Source organism: Rhea pennata, chromosome Z (genome assembly GCF_028389875.1).
Source record: "Rhea pennata isolate bPtePen1 chromosome Z, bPtePen1.pri, whole genome shotgun sequence".
Lineage (NCBI taxonomy): Eukaryota > Metazoa > Chordata > Aves > Rheiformes > Rheidae > Rhea > Rhea pennata.
The window spans coordinates 79,286,699-79,309,566 of NC_084702.1; the positions used below are offsets into that span (position 1 = coordinate 79,286,699).

Below are 22,868 nucleotides of genomic sequence, written 5' to 3' on the forward strand. Positions count from 1 at the left end.
CTATGTAAGAGTAAGGAAAATAACTTATTTTCTTGGGCTCAACAACAGCCAACCACTGCATGAGAGAATTTTAATTCTCAAAGCACAGGGAGAGCCAGCAACAGAGGTCAGGGCAGCACGTGCCTGTACTAGAAGCAGGAGGCCTAAGGCAGTCCCTCGTCTCAAGATTACGTCACCAGGATGAAATCTTTGCAAGTCACTAATACCAACTTGGTAGTGGAAGAAAGTCCAAATCGCCAGTTTATCGGAATTCCCTGTAGCGTGTAGATAAGAGATGCACTGTATGAAGTAAGGAGACCAACAACACTTCTGAAACTGAGAATCCACAACAAATTCCACATCAGTGGAAACAAGCACTGTTCAAGCCTGTTGCCATAACCTGCACGGTAAACACACGTTCATACCTTCTGCAATTTAATTTCTGAACCATTGCAATACAGTTGCTAGCAAGAACAACAGGCAGAATTGCAGATCTCCATTATTAATTTATACAGACCACCTAGTTATTAGATAAATTGTATGTTCTTGAAGGCAGCATAAATGTCTGGGATTTTGTTTTAGATTTTTAACTGTCTTTTCTTCATAATCACCTATGAAGGTCAAAGTAAGCTGTCTCCCACTAACCATTCTTTTCTGTTAGTGGCTTTTGGAGATTATTATGGGCTTTGAACTACGTCAGCATAAAATCAAGCAGTTAAAAAAAATTGTATGTCAAGTATCCTTATTCTGAGCTACAAATTATCCCCCCAAAAAAAATCACATACAGATCAGTCTCTCTCTCTCTTTTTTTTTTTTTTTTTTTTTTTTTTAACTGTACAGTCCATTTATTACTGTGTATTGGCTCTTCCATAAACTTATTTGGTCCACATTTAAAGAGTTCTTTGATTCCTTTTTTGATTTCTCTTTTTTTGCTGGAGGTCTCTGGGTATGAGAAATGAACTTAATTATATTTTCTTCAGACTTTATTGAGAAATTCCAAGTTGAGAGAAGCAGGGAGATGAATAGAGTCCATGGTTATTGAAGATGGATTGAACGGAAACAAAACTGGGAACATATACTTGAAGTCTAACAGCAGCTGTGGAGGGTCATTTCGCTCTTGCAAGTGTGCCTGTGAAGTGGGGGAGAAGAAAAACAAATTTAATATCAGTTGTTGCCTTTTCTTTGCATTTGTAATGTTTAGTCTTTTCTTTGCATTTGTAATGTTTAGCCTAATCAAAGGTTTGAGTGTACAGGTATATAAAAGAGATACTAGAGGAATGGATTACACTTCCATCTGAAGAGGAAGCTTGATTTTTGAGTACAGAGTGGATAATAAGCGGCAACAGCCCTGCCTGAAATAGCTATAAATACTAAATGTAAACTTTCAAAATGCACAGGTCAAGTTATACAGATCCCACTATTCTCCTACAAATTCTGGGTCTGACAGAGTGAAGCACATTTACAAAGGAATTTTCTGCATTACATATGATAGCAGGTTCAGAGGTACTTCAAAAACTAGCGAGGATTATTTTGCTCTCTTTTACAACAGCCTTCCTCCAAGCAAATACATCCAGGAACTCCTGCAGAGACTATTTGAAGCTTTGCTTCAGCAGAATCTAGTTACATCTTTTACGCTACCAGGAAGCGAGGCAGGACTTGGAAACAACATGACCAATGCACAGCAAACGCAGCACTGCATGATACCAGCGCACAGTTTTGACTCAGTCACTCAGAGGTGAAGACCTATTCTAGGAAGAGCTGAACACTTGCTTCCTGCTTCCTCCTAGCGAACATTAAAAGAAGGCCTATGGTTTTCATTTATGTATTTTTCCTGTAGTTGCCAATTTCTGCTTTGTACTTTTTGTTTGAACCAACTCTGTTCCAGCAGTGCTTCACTGGCTCCTGAAACATTACTTCTGAGCCATACAGATCAGGCACAAAATGTGCTTTTTTGCTCTGAAAGTCAAATTTAGGTGCTGAAGTCCAAGTGAGTAATCCTCACAGAGAGGGTCTAATCACACAGGCACACCTTTCTGCCAGTAAAACTTCTCTGTTACCATATGTGCGATGACATTGGCTGAGCTGAGAACTCAGGTGCTTATCTCAGCCTTTGGCCCTTTGCAATCTGCAGCCGAGATAACCCTGCAGCCACGTTTTGCAAGCAGGTATATTCCCAGAATACCACAGGTTACATTAAACTCAAGACAACAGGCAGCTGCACACCTATTACAAAATGCCTAAGTCATTACTGACAACAACATGGAATATTACTGTTAAATCAATACTATTTCCTCCAGTTTACAGTCCTTTAATTTACCTGTATGTTTCGTATAAAGGCTACTGTAACACGTTCTTCAAACTCGTTCACAGGAGTGTAGAGATTAAGTATTTTCACAATCTGTTGAAAACAAAAAAGGATTACAGGACAATCATGAGAGGTCCAACCTTTCCAGAATACAGAGCACCACTAACGTTTTAACCTTGTCCTGATACACCATGACAAATCTCACATGAGACTACCTAGAAATAGAAGTGGGAGAGCAAAACAGCACCATATTCGGTGCTGTGGATCAACCTGAAATCTGCGCAGAACTGATGAAATACAATAGTTAAGGAAAATCTGTGAGTGAGATGTGACATGCTCTGCACGTTTATAAACATTGCTTACAATATGCATGTTTGCCCTAAGCGAACCTGTCCTTGGAAACAGCACAAGTATTATCTTGTGCTCCTTTGCCTGATGTGAAGGTTAAGCCTTTACATACCCAGAAAATGCCTTTCTTATGACAACATTTGTAAATCAAGAATAAACTTGAACCACCAATTTATCTAAGGATATCCTTTGGGTTGGCCCAAGGGGACTCAGGAAGATTCAGAATTGATGACTACAACTGATGTCGCCTCCACAACACTTCTCCTGATCCTAACTCACTCCCATTGCAAGTCCTCAGTCTCCCCTATCATCACGCAGCTTCTGCCACGGGAAGATTCAGGGTGGGAAGAGAGAGACATAGGAGAAAGGACCCAAGAGAATCACTGGAGATCCCACATCTCCCTTATTTTGACATCATCAAATAAGTAAGAACAGGGAATTTCTTCCTGTTGGAACAAAGTCTAAAAGTTTGAGTCAGATCTACTTAGTGCAATTAATTGGTGCATTAAGGATTGCAGTTCTCAATGTCCTGACGCAAACGTGAATTCTTTTCCTGTGGGATGCCCAGTAAGACAGATGAGATCCTAGCAGAAGACAACAAGCAGGTTTGTGAGCTGTAATAACATCTCAAAGGTTTCACTTATGCCATAAAGTTGTCAGGGCTGGGCTTCAACTTTGACAGATTTACTACAAAGCTCAAGTGCCACCAGCTGCACTGTAAAATAGCAGCAGCCAGTGATGACCAGGTCAAAAAGCTCAACAGTCTCAGTCTGTGCAATGAAGAAATGACACTGGGAGACCACTTTTTCCCAATCCTTTAAATCACCAGTACCCTGTAGTGAAAATTGCTGCCCTGCTTATGAAACCAAGAGACTTTGTAAGTGTGATGACAGGTCCAAAAGGAGCTTTCATCTGAAAGCCAGAAAGCTCAAGAAAATAACAAATAAGGCATTTGCTGGTAAGGCAAATGCTGGAAAGCAACACAGAGGCCAGCAACGCATCAGCTGCGAAACACTAATCCCCAAGCAAGTGAAATACCCTTATGTGCCAGAAGAGTCACTGATAAACTGTGCTGCTTCCCCTGAAGCCCTCCGGCCCCCACCTGCTGCGTAGTGAGCGAGGTACACAGGGAACAGATGGCCTCGGCGTCCTCCGAGGTCTTCTTTTTGAGCTGCAGGAGCTGCGCTGCCTGAATCAAGGGTTCCAACGTCTGCGCCGCTCCACTCTGTTGCAAGTTCTTCCCACGCAGCCACTCTTCTAGCTGGCTTATATTAAACCTGGATAAATAATGTAGATAAGACACGTCCTGAGAGCTGAGAAAGAATTCATAGCTTCTCCAAAACCATTTACTAGACTCAGGGTAGGTTGCAGTGCCAGTATGCATTGCTTTTTTGATGCATATTGACAGTACATGTGGCATGGGACAACCAGAGCAAAACTTAACATGCTTAACTCAAAGCAATAATTATCCTCCGTGTAACTTAAAATTAGGTGATTCCAGGTAATAGCTGAACAGCACAAGGGATGTGACTTGCAACAGTATGTAGATATGGTCAAATTAAAAAAAAAAAAGAAAAAAAAAAATGAAGCTTTTAACAAGCTTCTGAAGTGTAAAAAAAAAAGGAATCCTGCAAGATGCCAAGTACCTTAGAACATACCCATGCACAAAAATGCCTTTGTCTGTGCCCACTCCCAGGCTCAAGGGCAACATGCAAAGGACCCACCACGGGAAGGGAAGAGGGAAGAGAAAGGAAGGTTTAAATCTTTTACAGCAAGAAGTAAATTGACAAATTTAAGCCAGAGCCGGTAAATATTCATGACTCCTTTTTGGCAGGTTTGCACTAGCTCTCCTTTGGAATTGCAATTGTTACCGCAGCATTATATTATGACAGAGACGGGGTGCATCAGCCCCTGACCGCAGCACAGCCCATGGACATCCATGACAGTGGTTGCCTGGCACTCACATGAGCCACAGGGGTCCATCTCTGTGGAACCCGAAGAACCTTGGACACTAAAACACCTTTTACTTTAAAGATAGAAGACAAGGGAGGCAGTGAGGAGACATAATCCTCCTTTCCAGGTCAATGCATCACTTGGTGGAGCCTTTGAGCTGTGCAAGCTTCCCACTTAGGTGGGGTGAAGCAAGGTGGGAAAAGGCCCATCCTAGAGATAATTTCCATAACGAGTGTTTAATCCACCAAGGGCACAGAAAATTGCCTTGTATGCACATTGTGCAATGAGGGTTAGCTTTAATCATCACTGCTTTTCCTTGGACTGCTGAAGGCTATTTCAGTTCCCTGTTTCACCCAGGTTTGCTGAACCCGAACAGTTCCTCTCCTTACTTACACTGTTGCACTTTATTTTACTATTTTCCCCAGCTTATAAAACTAACAAAACTTGTCCTCGAGTGGGTATGACACTGCCTCTAGCCCCGGTCCCACCTTAGCTGCATGCCAGTGCTCCACGAGCAGACGTCCTTCCGCAGCAGGAGGTTGTTGAGGGTGACTGCATTGATCATGTAGAATAGCTGCTTGAAGACCTGCTGGATGATCTCTGGGTCCAGGCCCTGATCGCACATGATGTTGTAGAACACGTTCATCTGGCGGATGACTGCGTCCAAGTTGTACGAGCTGTCGCTGTCCGCCAAGCTGGAGGAGCGATTCCTGTAGCCCATTGGCTTCACGCCGGAAAGCCCCTGGATGCTCTCATTTTCCAACATTGCAGACACTGAGACAGGAAGAAAAAAAAATCAGAAGAGAAAACCTGTTAATCACAAGAGATGAGAAACTGCTCCTCCTGCGGTGACTTTTATGGGCGATCATAAACATGGAGCAGTCTCAAAGTGGTACAGCATGCTGGTTGTTGGGTAGTCTGAAAAGGGAATGGATCCATGAAATGACTTTTTCCCTTTTTGCAACACGTGCCTCTTGCTCCCTGCAGGCCTTCCCTTCGGGGGGAAGCATTGCTAGCACTGTAGGAAGGTCAGAGAAACATTCAGAGCATCCAATTACCTCCCCCCAGAAGGCTAACGCGCTGTCCACTTACCTATCATGGGCTGCAATATGCCCTCTGCTATCTTAATGAGCTGCTGATAGATCTGGATGGAGAGATCGCTCAGTACCTGGCGGTACTCGGTCAGGTCGAAGTTCTTGAGACAGTGCTCGTTCTGCTTAGCCGTGTTTTGCGTCATAAAACCCTAAACAGGAGAAGATTAAAACAGCTGGTTTTGACTATTCATCGCCTGAAAAATCACTGTATTAAAAAATAAGCTTAGAGTATAATGCGTCCGGATATATTAACAATGTACATTTTTAGACATCTATAATAGAAGAAAAAAATTATGTCAGATTTATTCAGTCACTTCTTGTTAATTATGGTAAGAGAGCTGCTTTTTGAAGAAAACTATCATGAGCTGTAGGCTTTTCATTTGAACTTTAGCAAGGAGAAATACATCTCTGTCAATTGCAATATATATCTGAAAAAGCAAACAATTTGTCATTGCCCTGAGAAACGCTTGGTTATCCATTTGTTTATCTCTGTGCTTCAGAATTATTTGCCAGCAACACCAAACACTTCAGTCAATGATTAAGGCTTCAGAAAAGGAAAACTGAACACCCTCCCCTCCCATAAAAGAGGGAAACATTTTGTGCTAACCAAATTTTGTGCTTTGTGACAACTTTTTAAACCGACTGATTTGAAGCCTACAGATCTTCTCTAGTAGCGCATTTTTTTTTCCCAGCCTTTAGGTGAAAAAGCAGCTGATCCCCGATCCTGCAAACAGCTGCTGGGGCCCTCAATCCTGAGCTCCTGCGTTAAGGACTCGAGCCCTTTTTCCTTCTAGAGGCACACGTGACATCACTTAAATCTGTGATTAGCACAGGCGCTTTAATTGCTTGTTCACATCGTAGTCTTCCCAATTTAGTGCCAGCACGAGAGTTGTGCTACTCTTTTTTTTTTGTTCGCTTGCTTACTAGCAAAATGCAAAAATACTACAGACACATTTTGAGCTGCCTTCCGAATTTCTCACTTTTCCCCACAAATGAAGAAAGCACTATGCTCTAGGAACTGCAAAAATTCCATTCCGTTTGGGTTTTTCATTTAAACTTATTTTGTTAAAAATCAGCTGGGTTTCAAACTGAGGGAAACCATGTTCTGGAAACTACTCAGATGGGAATGATTCTCTCTGCCTCTGTTTTTGAGCAAAATTATCAACCCAGTTTGTAAATAGCTGGCTCAGCTGGCACTGCATGACCATGGCAAAGAATGTGAAATTTAAACTCCTTTTTTTTTTTTTTTTTCCCTCCCCCACCCCCTGCTGGTGTTCTGGGAATTATTCTCTTTAAATGCAATGCTGCTACCCAGACAGAAGAGGGCAAATAGCAGCTTAACTACTACTAAGTCTTATTTATTTATTTTTTTTAATTTAGAACTCAGAAGTACAGCACAGTTTTTACAAACTGAATGTTATCTTGTGAATGATCTGAATGGTTAATTTGATTCCAAGACAACTTTGCTTTAAATTCTCAATTCTTCCTTATTCTGGAAGCTCAACTGTTCAATGTATCTAATGCAAATCCAGAAAAAATGAGAAGCTATGTATTTTGGCTCTGTTACAAGTGTTAATATCAGCACCATGATTATTCAGAACAAAATTGCAGGATTTAGAAACATTTTTCCTCTGGGTAACAAAAGGACTGAAATCAAGGGAACAGCCTTGGAAAGCAGCCTATTGGGAGGGACTCAGATGAATCACATTGCATGACTGGCTTTAAAATTCAAAACATCGCTAGCATTAGTCACAGAAAATAGTGGGTTATGCTATGAGGGTCCTGCTTTCTGCTCTCAAATGTCTTGCCACCTTGCTATGTCTCATGAGGTTGTGTTGGAGCTGCCTCTTGTTGTATCCAAACAAAAAACGGAGAAGAGGCAGAAAGCAGCCCGTAGCCAGAGCTGAGCCCAGAACGACGCTAGCCCAGAGCAAAATTCCCAGTCGACTGCAAAATTACTGAAGTTTCTTACCGCGTCCCCGCTGTATTGCTTTAAGCAGTGCAGGAGGCGACACGTGTTAGCCAGCCAAAACGACGTCATCTGAAAGTCCTCGTTGTGCTTCTGCAGGAGCAAAAGGAAACACGTGAGACCTCTCCTAAAGCAGGGAAAAGTGGCACACAAAGACAAAAGGGTTTCAAATTTCCCACTTGGCACACAGAGCTCGCTCACCAGGAATGGCCAGTGTTACTGAGGATATTCGCTTTTTATTCTCGGCAAACAACTTTTTGATCAAACTGATTGTAAATGCCAATCTCCATTGCTCAGATAACCTGCATTTTTTTCTTTTTGAATAAAGTATAGCTGTAAAAGCATTCTTAGCGATACTTCTTGCTATGGTAGTCGTGCTTTTCTCAAGGCTCAAGTTTGTCATACATTTACACTATCCATACCTGAACACAAAAACGGGACGCCTTCATCTCCTGCGTCAAATCTGGCAGCGAAGCTGGCATTAACAAGGTCTAGGGTTTATTCCCGGCTCTGCACTGGCCTGGGGGGAAAATCATCCCCTTGTTGTTCTTAAGAGGGAAGCAAGGCAAGGGAGTGGGTTTGAAAAATCACCTTGAGAGCTGAACATCCAGCACTGTGACATGGTCATACCCATCTCACCCTTTCCTCAAGTCAGAGGAAACTTGCACCCACCTTCAATACTTTCTTAATGCCATTGATGGTGGAGGTGAGCAAGGAGTGCACTTTCTGGTCATCGTTGATGTAGTCCGCGTGCCTGATGCACATGTAGAGAATGTAGGCGGGGAGGCAAGGGACAGTGGCAGACACTGTCTGGGGCTTCAGATCTAGAAGATTAGTAAAACACAACCCAAGTTTGCCAGTTGTCTGCCAGAGAAGCCCCCAGGCAAGACCCCAGCTCCAGGGAAGCTGGGATTTCAGCTCCAGGGTGCAGATTCAGACCCAGAGGCACGACAGCAGGACAGATGGATGACCTGCCGAAGCCAACCTAAGGCAGAAGGATGGAGCACTGGGGTCCAGGAGGGCAGCACCACCTGCACAGAGATTGGTGTCACTCTGGGTAGTCAGTGGAGATGCATCATCTTTACCTTATGAATGCCTACCCAAGCAGCACACAGATAATCTTGGAAAAACTCCTTTAAGCTCTCAGGAATGCTTCGTGTAGGTTGTAGAACAAAGTAACTCTTAACTTTACCACTTGAGGAAAAAAATGATTTATTAAGAGATTGAATCTGGACAGCTCCTGCAGGGATTTGCAGCCTCTAAGGCTAAAGGAAGAGCCCACGTGATCCAAGGACACCAGCGACAGGCTAGTATCGTTCCTGGACCACTCAGCTGGATCCCTCCAGGCTCTGCTAGGACTGGAGAGATAGTAAATGTTAACACTTAGCCAGGGAGGCTTGGCAATAACTAACGGGGTTGAATGAGGCGGACACTGGCAGCAATTCCAGTCAAAGCTTTCAGCGCAAGAGAGCTCAGGAGTTTATAATGTACTGCAGCTACCCTCAAACGTCTCCTAAAACAAACTGCCTTTGTTCAACTGCTGTGCAAGACCCCCGGGACTCATCCTTTACTATCCCCTTTTATTATCTGCCTGTGGCAGTGAATAAAGGAGAGATGGTTAAGAACTACTTCTGGTTTCCATCCTTCCTCATGGCACCTGACTGCTCCAAGACTTCAGCTCTTGCAAGTACGCAATCGTAAAACAGCCATTTGAGATTTCAGAAGTGGGCAATCCAAATTCCCAAACCAGGTAGACTCCAATAATCACCAAAAAAACAAAATCATCAATTGCAATCCCTCAGGTTTTACTGTGGGACAAACCTAGCACAGGTTACCTGTACAGACGTAAGGCAATTTCAAACGAAGCAAACAGAACCAATGAGCTTAAAGTGTGTTTTAATTTCTAGTTAAAATCAGGATTTCCTGATTTTCCACTAGAGGTGGATGACACAGCTCCAAATAGGCTCCAGAGCACAAAAACAAAACAAAACAAACAAAAAAAAATCTCCAGGAACAGAATTTAGATCTTCAGTAAATACCCAAACATCTAGATTCAGAAAAATACAAATTTTAAACACCCAACTAGGCTACGACTTACGAACTCCTAAGTGGTACGTGTGTCCAATCTGCCAGGAAAGAGCAGAGGTAAGAGCAGCAGTAGAGGTAGAGGGCTGTCTATACAAAATGCCGTAGAGCAAGGAATTAAGGAATTATATGACCCTAATTTCTCAAACCTGGCGAGCTCAAAGTTGGCCGGCGTCTGGGTTGGGCTGGGGGGGAAGGAGACCACAGCCCTGCACCATCTCTGGCACCTTCTGCTCCTCACGGTTACAGCAGGTCTCCGTGAAGTGCACAGGCACGTTTTTAAAGCGTTTTGCCAGTTCAGGGCTTTAGCTGAGTCCTGCTAGGGCTTTAAACCACAGCAATCACAGTTTGCCTATTTTGAGGTCTAATGTCTCATAAAACCTCTCTCAGTTGAGTTTCTAGCTTCCCTCCAGTGAGAGCACAAAGCGCAAAGCATGGCTGCAGAGCAACTTGCTAACCTGTGATAAGGTTTCGCACAAGAAGCGGCTCGTCCTCTTTGTAATATTCCAGCATTCCCTGGAAATCCTTCTCCTTCCTCTGGACTGCGACCTGCCGGTTGAGCTCGTGCCGCCTCCTCTCCATCTGTACTGTCGCTTGGGATGCTGCAAAAAGAGAGGAGATGAAACATTACAGCAGGTGATAGAAAGCTAATCCATTGGCCTTAGACCAGCCATCAGGGGAATTTGTTTTATGGAAGTCCAATAATGTCCTCAGCTTTGGAAAGACCATCTGAAAAATAGGTCTTGAATTCCAAGACAGCCATAATTCCGGTTCTGAACAAAATGAAGAATGCAAAAGTCAGACTTAAAGAACAAAAGATGAAGAAATTTTTTATTTTCTAAGGAACCCCAGGCTACAGCTGGAAGGCGTGAACCCTACGGGAATCTTTTTAGTGCACCACTTTTATGGAGGAAAAAATGCAAGCCTATGAAAAAATATCTATGCAGCAGACCTTATGGCTGGCTCTGAAGCCAAACTGAGAAGCATCATGGCACACTTCTGAGCACTGCGCTTGCATACAATTTTAATAAAACAGAGGACTATGTGACTCGAATGCAAGTTCTGCAGTAAACATCAGCCTGATGCATGCAAATTACAGTGACAAAGACCAGCTGTGCTAGCTGTGGAAATCCTCCACTTATTCAGCTTAATTTCACTTAATGTCTGGTTTTCAGAAATTAGCTCATGAGAATTGAATTCTCTGGTTAATCACTGTTTCAACAGAGAAAGAGAAGCTGTTTTTATATAGCACAGATGTCTTGTTTGAGGTGTTTTCTTATCAAGCATGAGAGTTATTTTTGTTAAAAAGAGAAAAACCCAACAAGTATTCTTTAACCCCTGCAAATTCCAAGAACAGAGGTTCCTAGTAGCTGCTGGACTCCTCTTTAAACCTCTGCTGGGGTCACAGCACTGAATGTAACGAAAGTGCACAGGCATCCGAAATACCATCTGGATCCTGGCACAGGACAAGCGTCTTCTCGCGAGCACCTACTGCCACCCTCGCTTCCCTGGATCCTCCTGCAAGCTTCAGTGGAATCACGCTGGCAAGCTAAAGGAGGCTCTGGCCTTCTGGCCTGGATTTTGAATCTGTCCCTATCTGATTAAAGACTTCAGCAGAATTCAAGGATGTTTATTCCCTATTATCCCACTTCTGGATTCACATATCCAAGGTGAAGGTGGCAGTAGCAGTTACCGGGATTTAGTTGAACATGTTCAAAGGCAGCCTAAGCACCACTTGAGGGCTTCAGCAGGACTATCTTCTCTCATTTAAACTGGTATTTCTTACTGCAAGTTCCCATTTCCACCAGTGGCTACCCAGTTTGCTTGTCCATACTTTACAAGGGGAGCCTAGATTGTACAATCTGGCAGTTATGACCCTAAATGCCCCCCCCCCCCCCCCCCAAAAAAAAAAAAAAAAAAAAAAAATTCAAGGCCCTCCAAGAAAGAGGAGAAGGGTAGACGAGTTGCATAAAATTTGAAGTCCAGGTAGAGTCAAGAAAATAACATACAATTAGACAGAAAAATCACAAGCACGGCGACCCTAGAGCAATGACCAGTAATTGCTGGAAGTGTGAGCAAAAGCCTTGAGCAGAAACGTGCAGTTCTCTAAGGCTGGCCAAAGAAGTAAAACCAGAACGCTCTTCCCCAACCTGCAACCTCCAACAAAAGCAAAGTCACCTTCAAAATCTTGCACCTTCTTCATGTAAATCTTCAGCTGTTTCTTTAGCTTCTTTTCATTCTTTTCCAGCTTTTCTAGTAACTCTTTGAGATCCTAAAAAACAGGAGATATAATAGGTGTAAAAACAAAATAGAAAAAATAAAACAAAAATACCCCTCAGGCGGGCCAGCTGAGTAGGGCCAACCTACTTCCCACAGGAACAATACGGCAAACAACCCATCAAGCTCCTTCCAAGCATGGTCAGAAAGGAAGAGAAGTGACAGCTTTTAAAGCAGATTTCTCCAGGACTTTACTTTAAAGAATAGGTCACCCTGCCGTCTCCAGCAGTAACCTTCTGCTCCAGATATGGAGGTAGGGAGCCATGTCTTGACCAAGTCCTCCCTCCCTCTGACATGACCAGGAATGGACTTCCCCTCAGGTGCTCAGGTCCTTCTTGACTCTTCGTAAAGGTCTCACGACTCCTCTGCGTTATGGAGTGAAGCTGAACAAAAGCACCATATACAAACTACGCTTTCAATTTGGTTTTCAGTGGCAAAGCTTCCACTGCCTTCTATGGGGCTACGTAAAAGCTGCCTTGTTTCCCGCCAGCTCTACAGGATTTCTTGGTGCTATAAATCAAGTCCCGATACTGGGGCGGATAATTAATCACACAGAAGCGCAATAAAGCAAAGACTGTTTAGTTTTGCAGAAAGATGTACTTCCGACACAGCAGGGGCAGAGACAAATGGGACTCCTCGGGCTCTCCTTCCTCAACAGCCTGGAACCACTCCAGGTGACCACTACCGCAAGGACCCTCGCTGCTGTACACCTGTGTAGCCTACAGCAGGCCATTACTCATAACACATCAATCAGGGAATTTTATTCCTGCCTGTTATTTAAACAATTCCAACGCTATTTAGACGGAATAAGAGTTGTTGAGCGGCCCTCACCACCAATTCAGGAGAGATCGACGTTCACTCTGGACAACAAACACAGTTAAGGAGGTGAGAAGGGAGGGGAGTATGACCATCAGCTCTTTCCAGAGGGGCCCTCCTGCCAATTAATGCAAGTAAATGCAGGCAAAGCCCCCAGGACCTTATCCTCCCCTTCGTTTCCTGTCTCATCTCAGTCAACCCTGGTTTTCAACCCTTAGACTGCAAAGGACAGCGGTTTTTAGTGCAGTCGCTTACCAGATTCTCGTTGGTGAGGCGCGTAATTTCTTGCTGAAGCCCAAACTCCACCTGGGCCTCTGGAGACAGCTGCAGGGTCTGCAGGAAGGCCTGCTGCTGTTTCTCCATCTCTTCCTTCATTGCCTCTACTTGGTTCTTCAAAGTTTCGACCTCCTCCTCGTGCTCTCTTCGCTGGTCCTGGAGCTGTGCTTCCAGCAACCTGAGGAAAAGCCCAATCCAACCATCAGTGATTTTGGCACCACGGCGGTAACTACTGCTTTGAGTCCAGATCCTCGAAGACAAGTCATCCTTGTCTATGTCCCCCGCGGGAGCTAACGGACCTCCCAGTGACTGACACACACACACACACAGGGGTGCTACGGCTGTCATTGCAATGCTACCTTACTATTTGCGATACTGAAGATTAAATCATGCATGGGATGTGAACAAGCTCCAGACCGGCCCCTGAAGGCAAGGGCTTTGGAGAGGCAGCAGGACAGCCTGGACTCCAACCAGGCTCAACATGCCCAAAGCAGAACACAGCAACGCGAGTTCAGAGGGCAGCTGTGACCACAAGCATGCACAAAAGTCTTTGCGATTGCAAAGTCAGCCAACCGGTCAATCAACAAAAACGGTCATTAATCATTTACTTAAGTCTCATCTTCTACCTTGCGCAATGATCCAAAAATTCCAAGAGTTCCCTCTTTCTGCAGCTGTATCTCAGATTTGGGTCACTTTACTTTTCCCTTTGGCAAGAAGCAGATGCAGCGCAGGAGAACAGCACAGCCCATGACCCGCAGGTTTTCCAAAAGCTCAGCGCACAGAGGGCCGCTGTTCCCGGCCTCTGGCCTCCTTTAAGCAGCAGCTCCTGCTCTTGCAAACTGAACTGTGTGTAACGCAAGCTGCTCCTTCGGGTCAGACTGCCATGGGCTTCGTCTGCTGTTGCTGGGAGTTTTTAAAAGGGCAGAAGTCAAAGCCTTTTATTCCTTCCAGTTATTTGTACGACTGTTATTTCTTTAGCTTTGTTTAAAAATATATACATAGACACGTGTACCTCCGCTGCCTTTCATCACCTACCTGAAGGAAACTGTGCAAGAGGGAACTTTCTGTTCAGCTCCAGGCCGCCAGCTCCACAGTCACTGCTGACTTTACCAGGAGTTTTTAGCAGCAGGAAAAAAAAAATACTAACTGCCTCGCACGGTGCCACATGCGTGTACTAACACTGTGATACGCTGTGCTCAGAAGTCACCAAAGCCAGCCATTCCCCTGCTTTTCCATGGGTATCCCGCGGCTGCCTGGGGATGCCCAGGTTATGTAGGCTGGTTTGCAGAGGGTGGACGGGCAGCAAAGCCCATGTAACTGGAAATCAGGAACCCTTATGAGAGCTCCAAACTTTGCACCCGCAAACGGAGGGGAGCACTGCAAGCTCTCAGCCAACTCCTTCATCGAAAGGTTGTTGCCTCCCGTACGCATCCGCACTGGTGGGGTGCTGACAAACTCCAGCATCGCATGCAACCGCAACGGCCACGGAGAGGAAGACTCCAGCGTTGATACCTTGCCCAGGACGTGCCTCGACCGCTGAGCGGTGCCAGCGGGAAGAAAGCTACAACTCTTCTAGCCCTGCTGGTAAATTCATGCCTGTGAACTAGTTTCCTGCCAGCCACAATTCATTTTGTTTGTTTGTTTGATAGAGCACGTCGAAGGACGCTTGCCTTCTATGGAAGCTCTCTGGATGAAAAGCATTAATCGATATCTAATTTGGGGGTTTTTTGTTTGTTTTTTGTTTCTTTTTGCTTTTAAAAGATCCAAATAACCCAACCTCTCTTCCTTTTCCCAGCAAAAGATACGAACAGATATTTTCTAACTACTAAAACATGGAGCATTATGCATTTGGCCTCATAATCATGCTGTCAGGAGTTATAGTCCTTACGGAGTTGGAAAATACCAGCCCACCATGAAACGAACCACTAAGTACTTGCTACTCATTTTATTTCTTCATGGGAGTTCAGATTAACGATGAGACACCCTCAGAAACACGAGCTTCTTCTATAAACTTGGGTTCCTACCTTCCTTTGAAAAATAAACGAATCATCCCCATTTCTCTGGTCTGGAGATGTGAGACCCTCCCAGAAACACCAGTGCCTTCAGGAGGCCCCAAAGTGGCAGGTGGCCAGCGCCGTGCAAGGAAGGCACCACGCGGTCACCGCTCACCTCCCCTCTCGCTTCTCGGCCATGTAGTGGCGCGTGACCCTGGGGAGCGTGCAAGGCGGGCAACGGCGCGGGCACGGGCAGCCAGCTCCAGGGACATTCATGAATGGGAGAAAACGCTTTAGGGAGAGCTCTTCCATGGACGACAGCAGCTTGTTGGCGAAGGAAGAGGAAGAATACACAAAAGGGCAGGCAAAAAGGAGAATGGAGAGAGAAAGCAGTGGGGGGGGGGGGAAAGAAAAGTATTTGACCTGGCAACTTGCTTTAAGCCTTGATAAGCCAAGCCGAGCTCTCCATCTTCATTGAGATAACCCCAGTCCTCAGTCTTGCTAGAAGTAAAGGACAGAAAGAGAAAACAAGAGGACACAGAAAGACAAAAGGTCAATTGCAACAGAAGGGGGAAAAAGTACAGAACCCTCATTGCATTTTTTTTTTTTTAAGAAAGCACGCTTTCATTGCATTGTATTTTCTATTCCACCATGCTAAATGAGATGAGAAGAACCACAGCCAGTTCATGAGGTCCCGGTTGTGCCCTGCGGGACCCCTCTGACTAGCGTAGGTGTCTTCTCCCTCCACATCAATGACATCATTGTACCAGGCACTTCTGCAGCCCTTTCCTCACCGCTACTGACACAAACATCAAGTTCGGAGGGACCTTTGGAGACCATCTACTTCAACCTCTTGCTGAAAGCAGGTCTAAAAGAGATGCTGTGTATCATGATTTTTGAGATCTTTCTGTCTTTACCAAGACCACCAACTCTTGGGGACCAGAACCTGAGCTTTCATCTCTATATGGCCAAAATTGTTTCTCGTAGAATCTCAAGGAAACACTTAGAAGATGTACAGGCTAATCCAAAACTACATTAAAGTCACACGCTTAAAAATCAGGGGAGAGAAACAAGGAACAAGAGTAGTAAGTGAGAGAACAGAAGACGGGACAAGGAACGAGGACAAGCCCTACGACAGGCTAAAGCAAAAAGAGCCATACTATCACGGCTCAGAAATGACATTAAGGCCCTACGGAAAGGCCTGGCTAACAGGGCGAACCCTCCTAGGGGAGAGGCACCTCATGCAGTTCAGGCAGAGCGTAAAACCCTTCAGAGCAGCCCAGCCTACGAGGCAAATAAGCAACACTGTAAAAACCTGCACCTGTTGGACAACTGCGTCTGCATTAAGACTCTGGCTAGCATCATTATATTGGAGGAATCTATTTTGTCACGCTCCTTCCAGCGCATTTCTTGTGGTTTCACCTAGTCCTGTTTTAAAAAACCCACTGCAGGTGGGTACCTTACCCCTCTCTCTCCCAGATCTCCTTCAGTCTGGCAGGTGTCACCAACAGGATGTTCTTCTGATCACACAAGGAACAGCTTAGCTACTTCTTTTCTTCTGCACCAACTCTACTATTCTAAAAAAATCAATTCTCTGCCTTCTGCATCAATAGAGGGTTTCCTTGATCATCAAGTAAAACATAGGAGAGCCTTTCCTCCAAACAACCTTCAATTCAAACCACCCTTTGATGCTTTTTGCCTCAATTTCTTTCAGACCCATTTAAGATCCAATCTCTTTCACATCCCCCCAGGCAGAAAAATGCCCAAAAAATTCTCACTTCAGCAGCAGACATTTCCTTTTAACACTCTTTTTTTTTAATTATGAAAGACAGGGAACTCATTTATCCTCTTTAATGAGGTGTGGAACACATTACAAGGAAATGAAGTGAGCCGGTAAACCTGACCAGCAACACTCGCTACTGCAAGATTTTCCTTGGTTTCAGCTTGCATTTAAAAGTTTTTTCTTTTTTTTTTTCCTTTAGAAATAATAAAGTAAATCACTTAATACATCATTAAACTTCCAGAGAAAAAAGAGCAACACCAAGATGCATCTCCTGTTTCAAAAGCAGGTGCAGCAGATGCCATCGCCTTGCAAGGAAAACTCTGCACATTTAACTGGAAAAACACAACGCATGAGCTTTCTCCTGCAAATTTTCACAAGACAAAAGCGCCAAGCATGCTGCTCCCAAACTGCACGCTTCAGGCCTGGCTCTGTCCTCGCGGCAACATAATTCTCCCACTGGTAGAATTAATCTGTTAAAGCCATATTCATAGATTTAGGGGAAAAATCTTATTTTCACCCATATGCAGCAGGTTCCAAAAAGATCTGCAGGCCGCTACATACGGGGGGGGGGGGGGGGGGGGGAGTTTATTGGACTGGTTTGGATCAATCTGCTAATTGGGTCCTGTTTTGTTTCAGATAATTTTAACAAAACACGTTTAGACGCTGAAAAAGCAAATAAAACCCCCAGGAAGGGTCTTTGCTATTTATTACAAACCATTAAACTGAGAATTCTCACCAGATGAGCAGCATTTTCACAAGACATATTTTCCTTTGAAAAATAGTTTTCCTTCCTTTTTAATCATATCTTTTATGGTCAACAAGGAGATCAACTCAAGTGGTGCCTTTATCCTGAGCTAAAAGTGCTCTGGGAAATAAGTGTTTAATCTGCATTCCTCAAATTCCTCAAGATGGAAATCACGGAGATTCCCTTCTGGAGGCCAGTAGTGTGTGTGTATGTGGTGGGGGTGTTGTTTTTTTCTTTTTTTCTTTTATTTTTTGCTTCTCTCAAATAAGCCTGAATGAGCACCTGATTCCCAAAGTCCTCCTGGGACAGCAGCTGCTGACCTGCATTCTGCAAACCACATCCGGAAAAGGGAGAGAAATTCCTGTCCCAAATATTTCCCCCGCTTCTTCGTGCATCTGTATGCAAGGAGCTTAAAGGAGACGCATGTATAGCAAATCCCAGAGATGTTGCTTTCAGCATCATAAGATAATCCGCCTCTTAACAAAAAATAAAGGGCACTTCATCTGAAAACGCAGATATGCTTTTTTTTTTCTTAATTAAATGGGAAACTAATGCATATTGCACATTAGATACACCACAGAGCGGGAAGCAGTGATAAGAACAGAAGTATGGGCAAGCGGAGGTATGAGCCCTTGCATGTGAAGGCTTCTTCCAGCTGCAGAAGGAACCTGCACAGAGGGTTGGCACCGGCTATCGCCTTTGCACCGGGGCTGCGGGCGAGAGGCGCCAGCAGAAACCAGCCACCAGGTCTGCAGAAGTCCCTTCAAAGTGATCATAAAAGTCAGCTTTGGACATTAAGTCCGATGTGCTTTGAGCCATCAGGTTGCCTCCTCTGATGTCCCCACTTGGTCTTTTGGAAGCTCTATGTTTTGTTAAGAAAAAACTCCATAATCACAACAAGCTTGAAAGAAAGATCCCAGAACTAGCACAGAGAACAAAGCTCACTTGGATTTACTTTCAGTTAGTGAAGCAGAAAATTAGCTGGAAATTAAACTTGATGCTTTGTCCCTCCATCTCCTTGCAGTCAAAAGTCAGAGTCAGCAGGGAAAAAAAAAAAAAAAAAAAAAAAAAAAAAAAAAAAGATCAGAGCTCACTGTATTTATATGGGGCTGCTTTCAATTCCAGCTCGCCCTTGACCTGGCATCAAGGGGCTTTCCCCGAGACTGGGCAGCAGGATGGGACTTGCTCCAGGGGCAGTCTTTCTCCTTGTTTCCCTCATGCCGCATTGAAAAGATCCGGATTATACGCAGGTATAAAGTGACTAAAGGGCTGTCTCCCACCGGGATAAAGCCGGGCTCCATCCCCAGCCGAAGCGGCTGGGGCAACCTAGGAGCAACCCTTCAGACCGGATTCCTCTCCTTCCGTCACGCTTTTGGGCTGTTAACAGGGTGGTTCTGTTAATCCCACGGGTTTATCACACTTGGAAGAGTGTTCACCTTTGCTTTGAAAGCTCCTGCGAGAGAGGGACCAGGGCGCAGAGAAACGGGAGCGCTCCTCGCCGCGCCGCGGGAGGCGGACTGGCTCCTGCTCGCAAATGCCACTTCAAAAGCTCTCCCTTGAAATACTTACTGATTGAAAGAAGATTGGAAAAAGAAAGTGGTTTTATTTCTCACGATCAGGTACAGAAGCTACGTATGTACAGACTGCAAATTTGTGCTGGAGCAAGGAGGGAACGTTAATTTATACCCACAAACACAATAATCCACCTTCCCCCAGCGTTTGCTTCCATCTGTTTCATTGCTATCTGTTCCAACCTACAACTTGTAAAGCGACTCAACAGACAAACAAATGCCCCTAAAAACACATAACAGGGAAACCCATGGCAATTAACAAGCCATCAGACAACTCACGGCAGAAAACTGCCATTTTTCCAGCCAAGGGCCATACAGGAGGCAAGCAAGAGCCAGGTATTCCTGGGGGGAGCAAGGAGAGGAAATCAGAGATCACACTTGGAGGCTGCAGAGCTCCCAAATCTTCTCCAGAGGCCAAAAAACACAAAGGTCTGATTGCATGGAGCTTTTAAATCGCAGCTCGCTTGGGGGTTTGCAGGCAGAGAGCTCTGCAGTCTTTTGGAAAACGAGATCACTTTAGCGTATTTGATGACTTCTGCATTTCATTCCATCCTCACTGGCAGTACTATAGCTATTATATTTATGCTATTATATATAATAACGCTATTATATTTAACCTGCTAGCCAGAGATGGCATCTCCCCTCCAAGAGCTCCCTCCCTGTTACTGACGGGGCTGAAACAGCGTAATTTTTCATATGACCCTCACAGGCAGTTTGCTTTTGCTCATGTTCATACAAGCATTAATAAAAATCCCATTACGTCACCAGCCTTCCCAGCTGGGGCTTCTAACAACCTTCGGCAACTAGTTCAGAAAGTAAACTTTACAACGTAAACATAACCTCTCTTACTAGGAGGTCAGTAGTCCACAACAGTTGTATCTTTTTACTATCTTGCTGAATGCAAATTGCTTAGGAAGAAACCCTCAAACAACTCTATTTGTCAAATAAACAGGTAGAGAAACAGAGGCGAGCATTAAAATTCTTTGCAGTAAAATAAATACTTGCTTTAAATATTATCTTGCTGCTTAATCCATTTAATTTTATCCTCTTGCAAGACACTACTTTTTTATTTTAAGTTTTCCTGCATGGCTGCAAGGATTGATTTTATGCTCACAGTATAAACCCGCTGTTGTTACAGAGAAGGACGCGTGTCTGCAATATCAGCTCTCGCTATGGGAAAGCTGTAATCAAAGGGATGCTCTTGGCTCTCAGTTTAGATGCTGGAAAACCAGTAATGGGGCCCCAGCTTCACTGCCCATGCTCAGGCCAAGGTCCTGAACAGACTCCAAAAGCTGATAACAGTCCCCAATACCTTTTTTAGTTTTAGATGGTGTCCCATCATCTCTCATGGATTGGTCACCCTCTCCCCCTGCCTGGGCCACACTTACCGGTTCGTCTCACACATTCCTTGGTAAGCCTCGATTGCGTCCTCCTGGTCCACGTGCTTGTCGCTGTTGGGCCAGCTGGCATGGGTGTTGATGCTTGCTTCCTAAATAAAACACACAAAACACAGCAACGTGAATTCCAGCACATTTCTCCACGTCTTTCCAAGCTCCTAATACTAAACACCTCCCAGTCATACTCAACAGAGCCTCCTCGGGGCACCCACAAGGCTGTCAAGTTTCTAGGGGTTCATACGCATGCAGACAGGAATGGCAGAGGTGAACAGCTGGAGGAAGGGTGGGACGAAGATAAAGGTGGTGTGTGTGGTCTGAAATATTAAACATGCTAAAACCTCAAAGAAATGTAGGGTAGTGAATTAAGAAACCCAGACGAGAGTTTCGGAAAATACATCCTTTGATCAGAATAGCCTCTCTAAACAAAAAAGCCCTCAAACAAATGAGATGGGCCAAGCTCTCTTCTTGTCTTCATCCAAGCAGAGCCACATTTGACCCACACCAGTATCACATGGGTCAATCTGGTCCAGAGGCTCTTTTTCATCATCACATTTCCTTGCAGAAAAATGCGGTTGTCCAAAAATATCACCTGGACCATCTCAGACAACCATACTCAGAGGTACCTCTGTCAACCATACCTGGGATGGAGAATTTTTGCCTTGGTGTGAACTGTCTAGGCTTTGCCAGTGGTGTCAAACACCTTCTAGCACTACTGACTACCAAGGGATACATGGTCCTGGCCTGTCTGAAATGAATCATGGACCACTGCTTATCCAGAGGATGTGCCTCCTACAATCCCTGACCTATCCTGATGCCCAAAGCCTACTAAAGCAGAAATGTTATCTATTGCTCAGGCAGGCAGTGGTTTTTCAGTGATAAAATAGCAAAGGGGGGAGAAAGATCCTCTCAATTACCATGTTTTTGCCTGTCTCTTTTTGCTGGGCCGCTTTCATAATCTGCGTCCTCAGGATAAGAACCTCTTCTTTCCGCACTTCCAGCTCTTCGTTGGCCGACTTCAGCTGGTTCAGCAAGAGGCTGTAGCTGTCCTGGATGTCGTTGGAAGAATTGTTCTGGGTCGCCCGCTCCGCAATAGCCTTCCTCAGCTCGTTCAGCTCATTTTTCAGTTTCTTGTTCTCTGATTCCAGTTCTTGCCTCTGTAAAATACCAAGCCATTACCCGGCTTAGATAAACTGCCCCATCCGTTTTGGTAATGCCTCTAACGTAACTCCATTACCGATGAACGCAGTTGACTGTGCAGTTCATGCCAGGCTGAGGATTAGGATTTTGGTATCAAGTTAGGTATCAATTTCTGCGTCTTCCCGCACCTCAGCTCCTATCAGGCTGCAATCAGGAGCCTGTCGCCACTTAACAACGCTACAAAAGTGACCTAGGGGAGAATTCCTACTTGTTGACGCTATTTTTAAGCGCAAAGCATTTAGAGAGCCTGAACACGTTTGCTTCTTTTCCATCCTCATTCCTTCCCAAACAAGGGATCACTGCAAAAATCCCACAACATTTATCCCCTCCTTGCTCCTCATTACAGACAAGCCCGAACCCCCGATCCTACGCAGCCCTTCCCCGGGCTCGTTTCCAGTTAGGTGAGCTGCAGCTCTCCAGACCCCCCTCCGGCTTAGCTAGCCACCCTTGTTGCAGTTCTCCCCCCGAGCAACGTTTGGAGCCGGAGGATGTCCTCGCCCCACCACGTTTGAAGGACAGGGACAACGCCGACCTGCTTCTCTTGAAGAGCGATGCAAGAGCATTGCCATTTTTGCTGAGATGGCCGAAGCTCTGATCTGCTTTAGCGTGATAGGGGAAGACAGGATTAACGAAGTCTGAGCCAGAACGGCCCGGGGGGACCTTCCCCGCCTTCCCCCCAAGCCCCTGGCCCGAGGCTGGCAACGCCAAAAGCAGGCAGGTACCGCAGCCACCGCGTCCCACTATTGCAAAGCAAAACAAATTTGAGACACAAACAAGGCAAGAACCTAATTTGTGACCGATTTGAGGCCAGGTCTCCCCGAGGGACCGACCCCCACGGGAATTCCCAGTGTTTGCAACAGTACAAGCTTCTCCCTCCCCAAATCCGAGTGCTTCTCTCCCTTCTGCCTTTTGACTCTTTCTGTGGTATTCTCATCTGATCCCACTTATCCATGGGAGACCCACCTCCCGATCAGCTTTGGCTGAAGCAAGCTACCGGATCCGAAATGACTGTACAATTTGAGCAGGGGTGCTGATGGCACAGCTGCGTAAACCTCATTTCCACAGGCAACCAGGGGTAT

General features: G+C 45.0%; 1 protein-coding gene across 1 annotated transcript in view; it reads right to left on the bottom strand.

The window, feature by feature from the left end:
* Positions 1 to 934: 934 nt before the first annotated feature.
* The window catches only part of MYO5B (myosin VB), a 91,299-nt gene continuing 69,365 nt past the window's right edge, over positions 935 to 22,868 (bottom strand). Inside the window, exons 28-40 of the mRNA XM_062600527.1 lie at positions 21,496 to 21,746; positions 20,584 to 20,682; positions 15,520 to 15,597; positions 13,082 to 13,280; positions 11,912 to 12,005; positions 10,192 to 10,335; positions 8,321 to 8,472; positions 7,652 to 7,741; positions 5,678 to 5,828; positions 5,074 to 5,359; positions 3,735 to 3,909; positions 2,297 to 2,377; positions 935 to 1,108 (exon numbers count right to left, since the gene is read on the bottom strand). Of these exons, the coding sequence (XP_062456511.1) occupies positions 956 to 1,108; positions 2,297 to 2,377; positions 3,735 to 3,909; positions 5,074 to 5,359; positions 5,678 to 5,828; positions 7,652 to 7,741; positions 8,321 to 8,472; positions 10,192 to 10,335; positions 11,912 to 12,005; positions 13,082 to 13,280; positions 15,520 to 15,597; positions 20,584 to 20,682; positions 21,496 to 21,746 (1,953 nt within the window). The 3' untranslated portion in view covers positions 935 to 955. The remainder of the gene's footprint in view (positions 1,109 to 2,296; positions 2,378 to 3,734; positions 3,910 to 5,073; positions 5,360 to 5,677; positions 5,829 to 7,651; positions 7,742 to 8,320; positions 8,473 to 10,191; positions 10,336 to 11,911; positions 12,006 to 13,081; positions 13,281 to 15,519; positions 15,598 to 20,583; positions 20,683 to 21,495; positions 21,747 to 22,868) is intronic.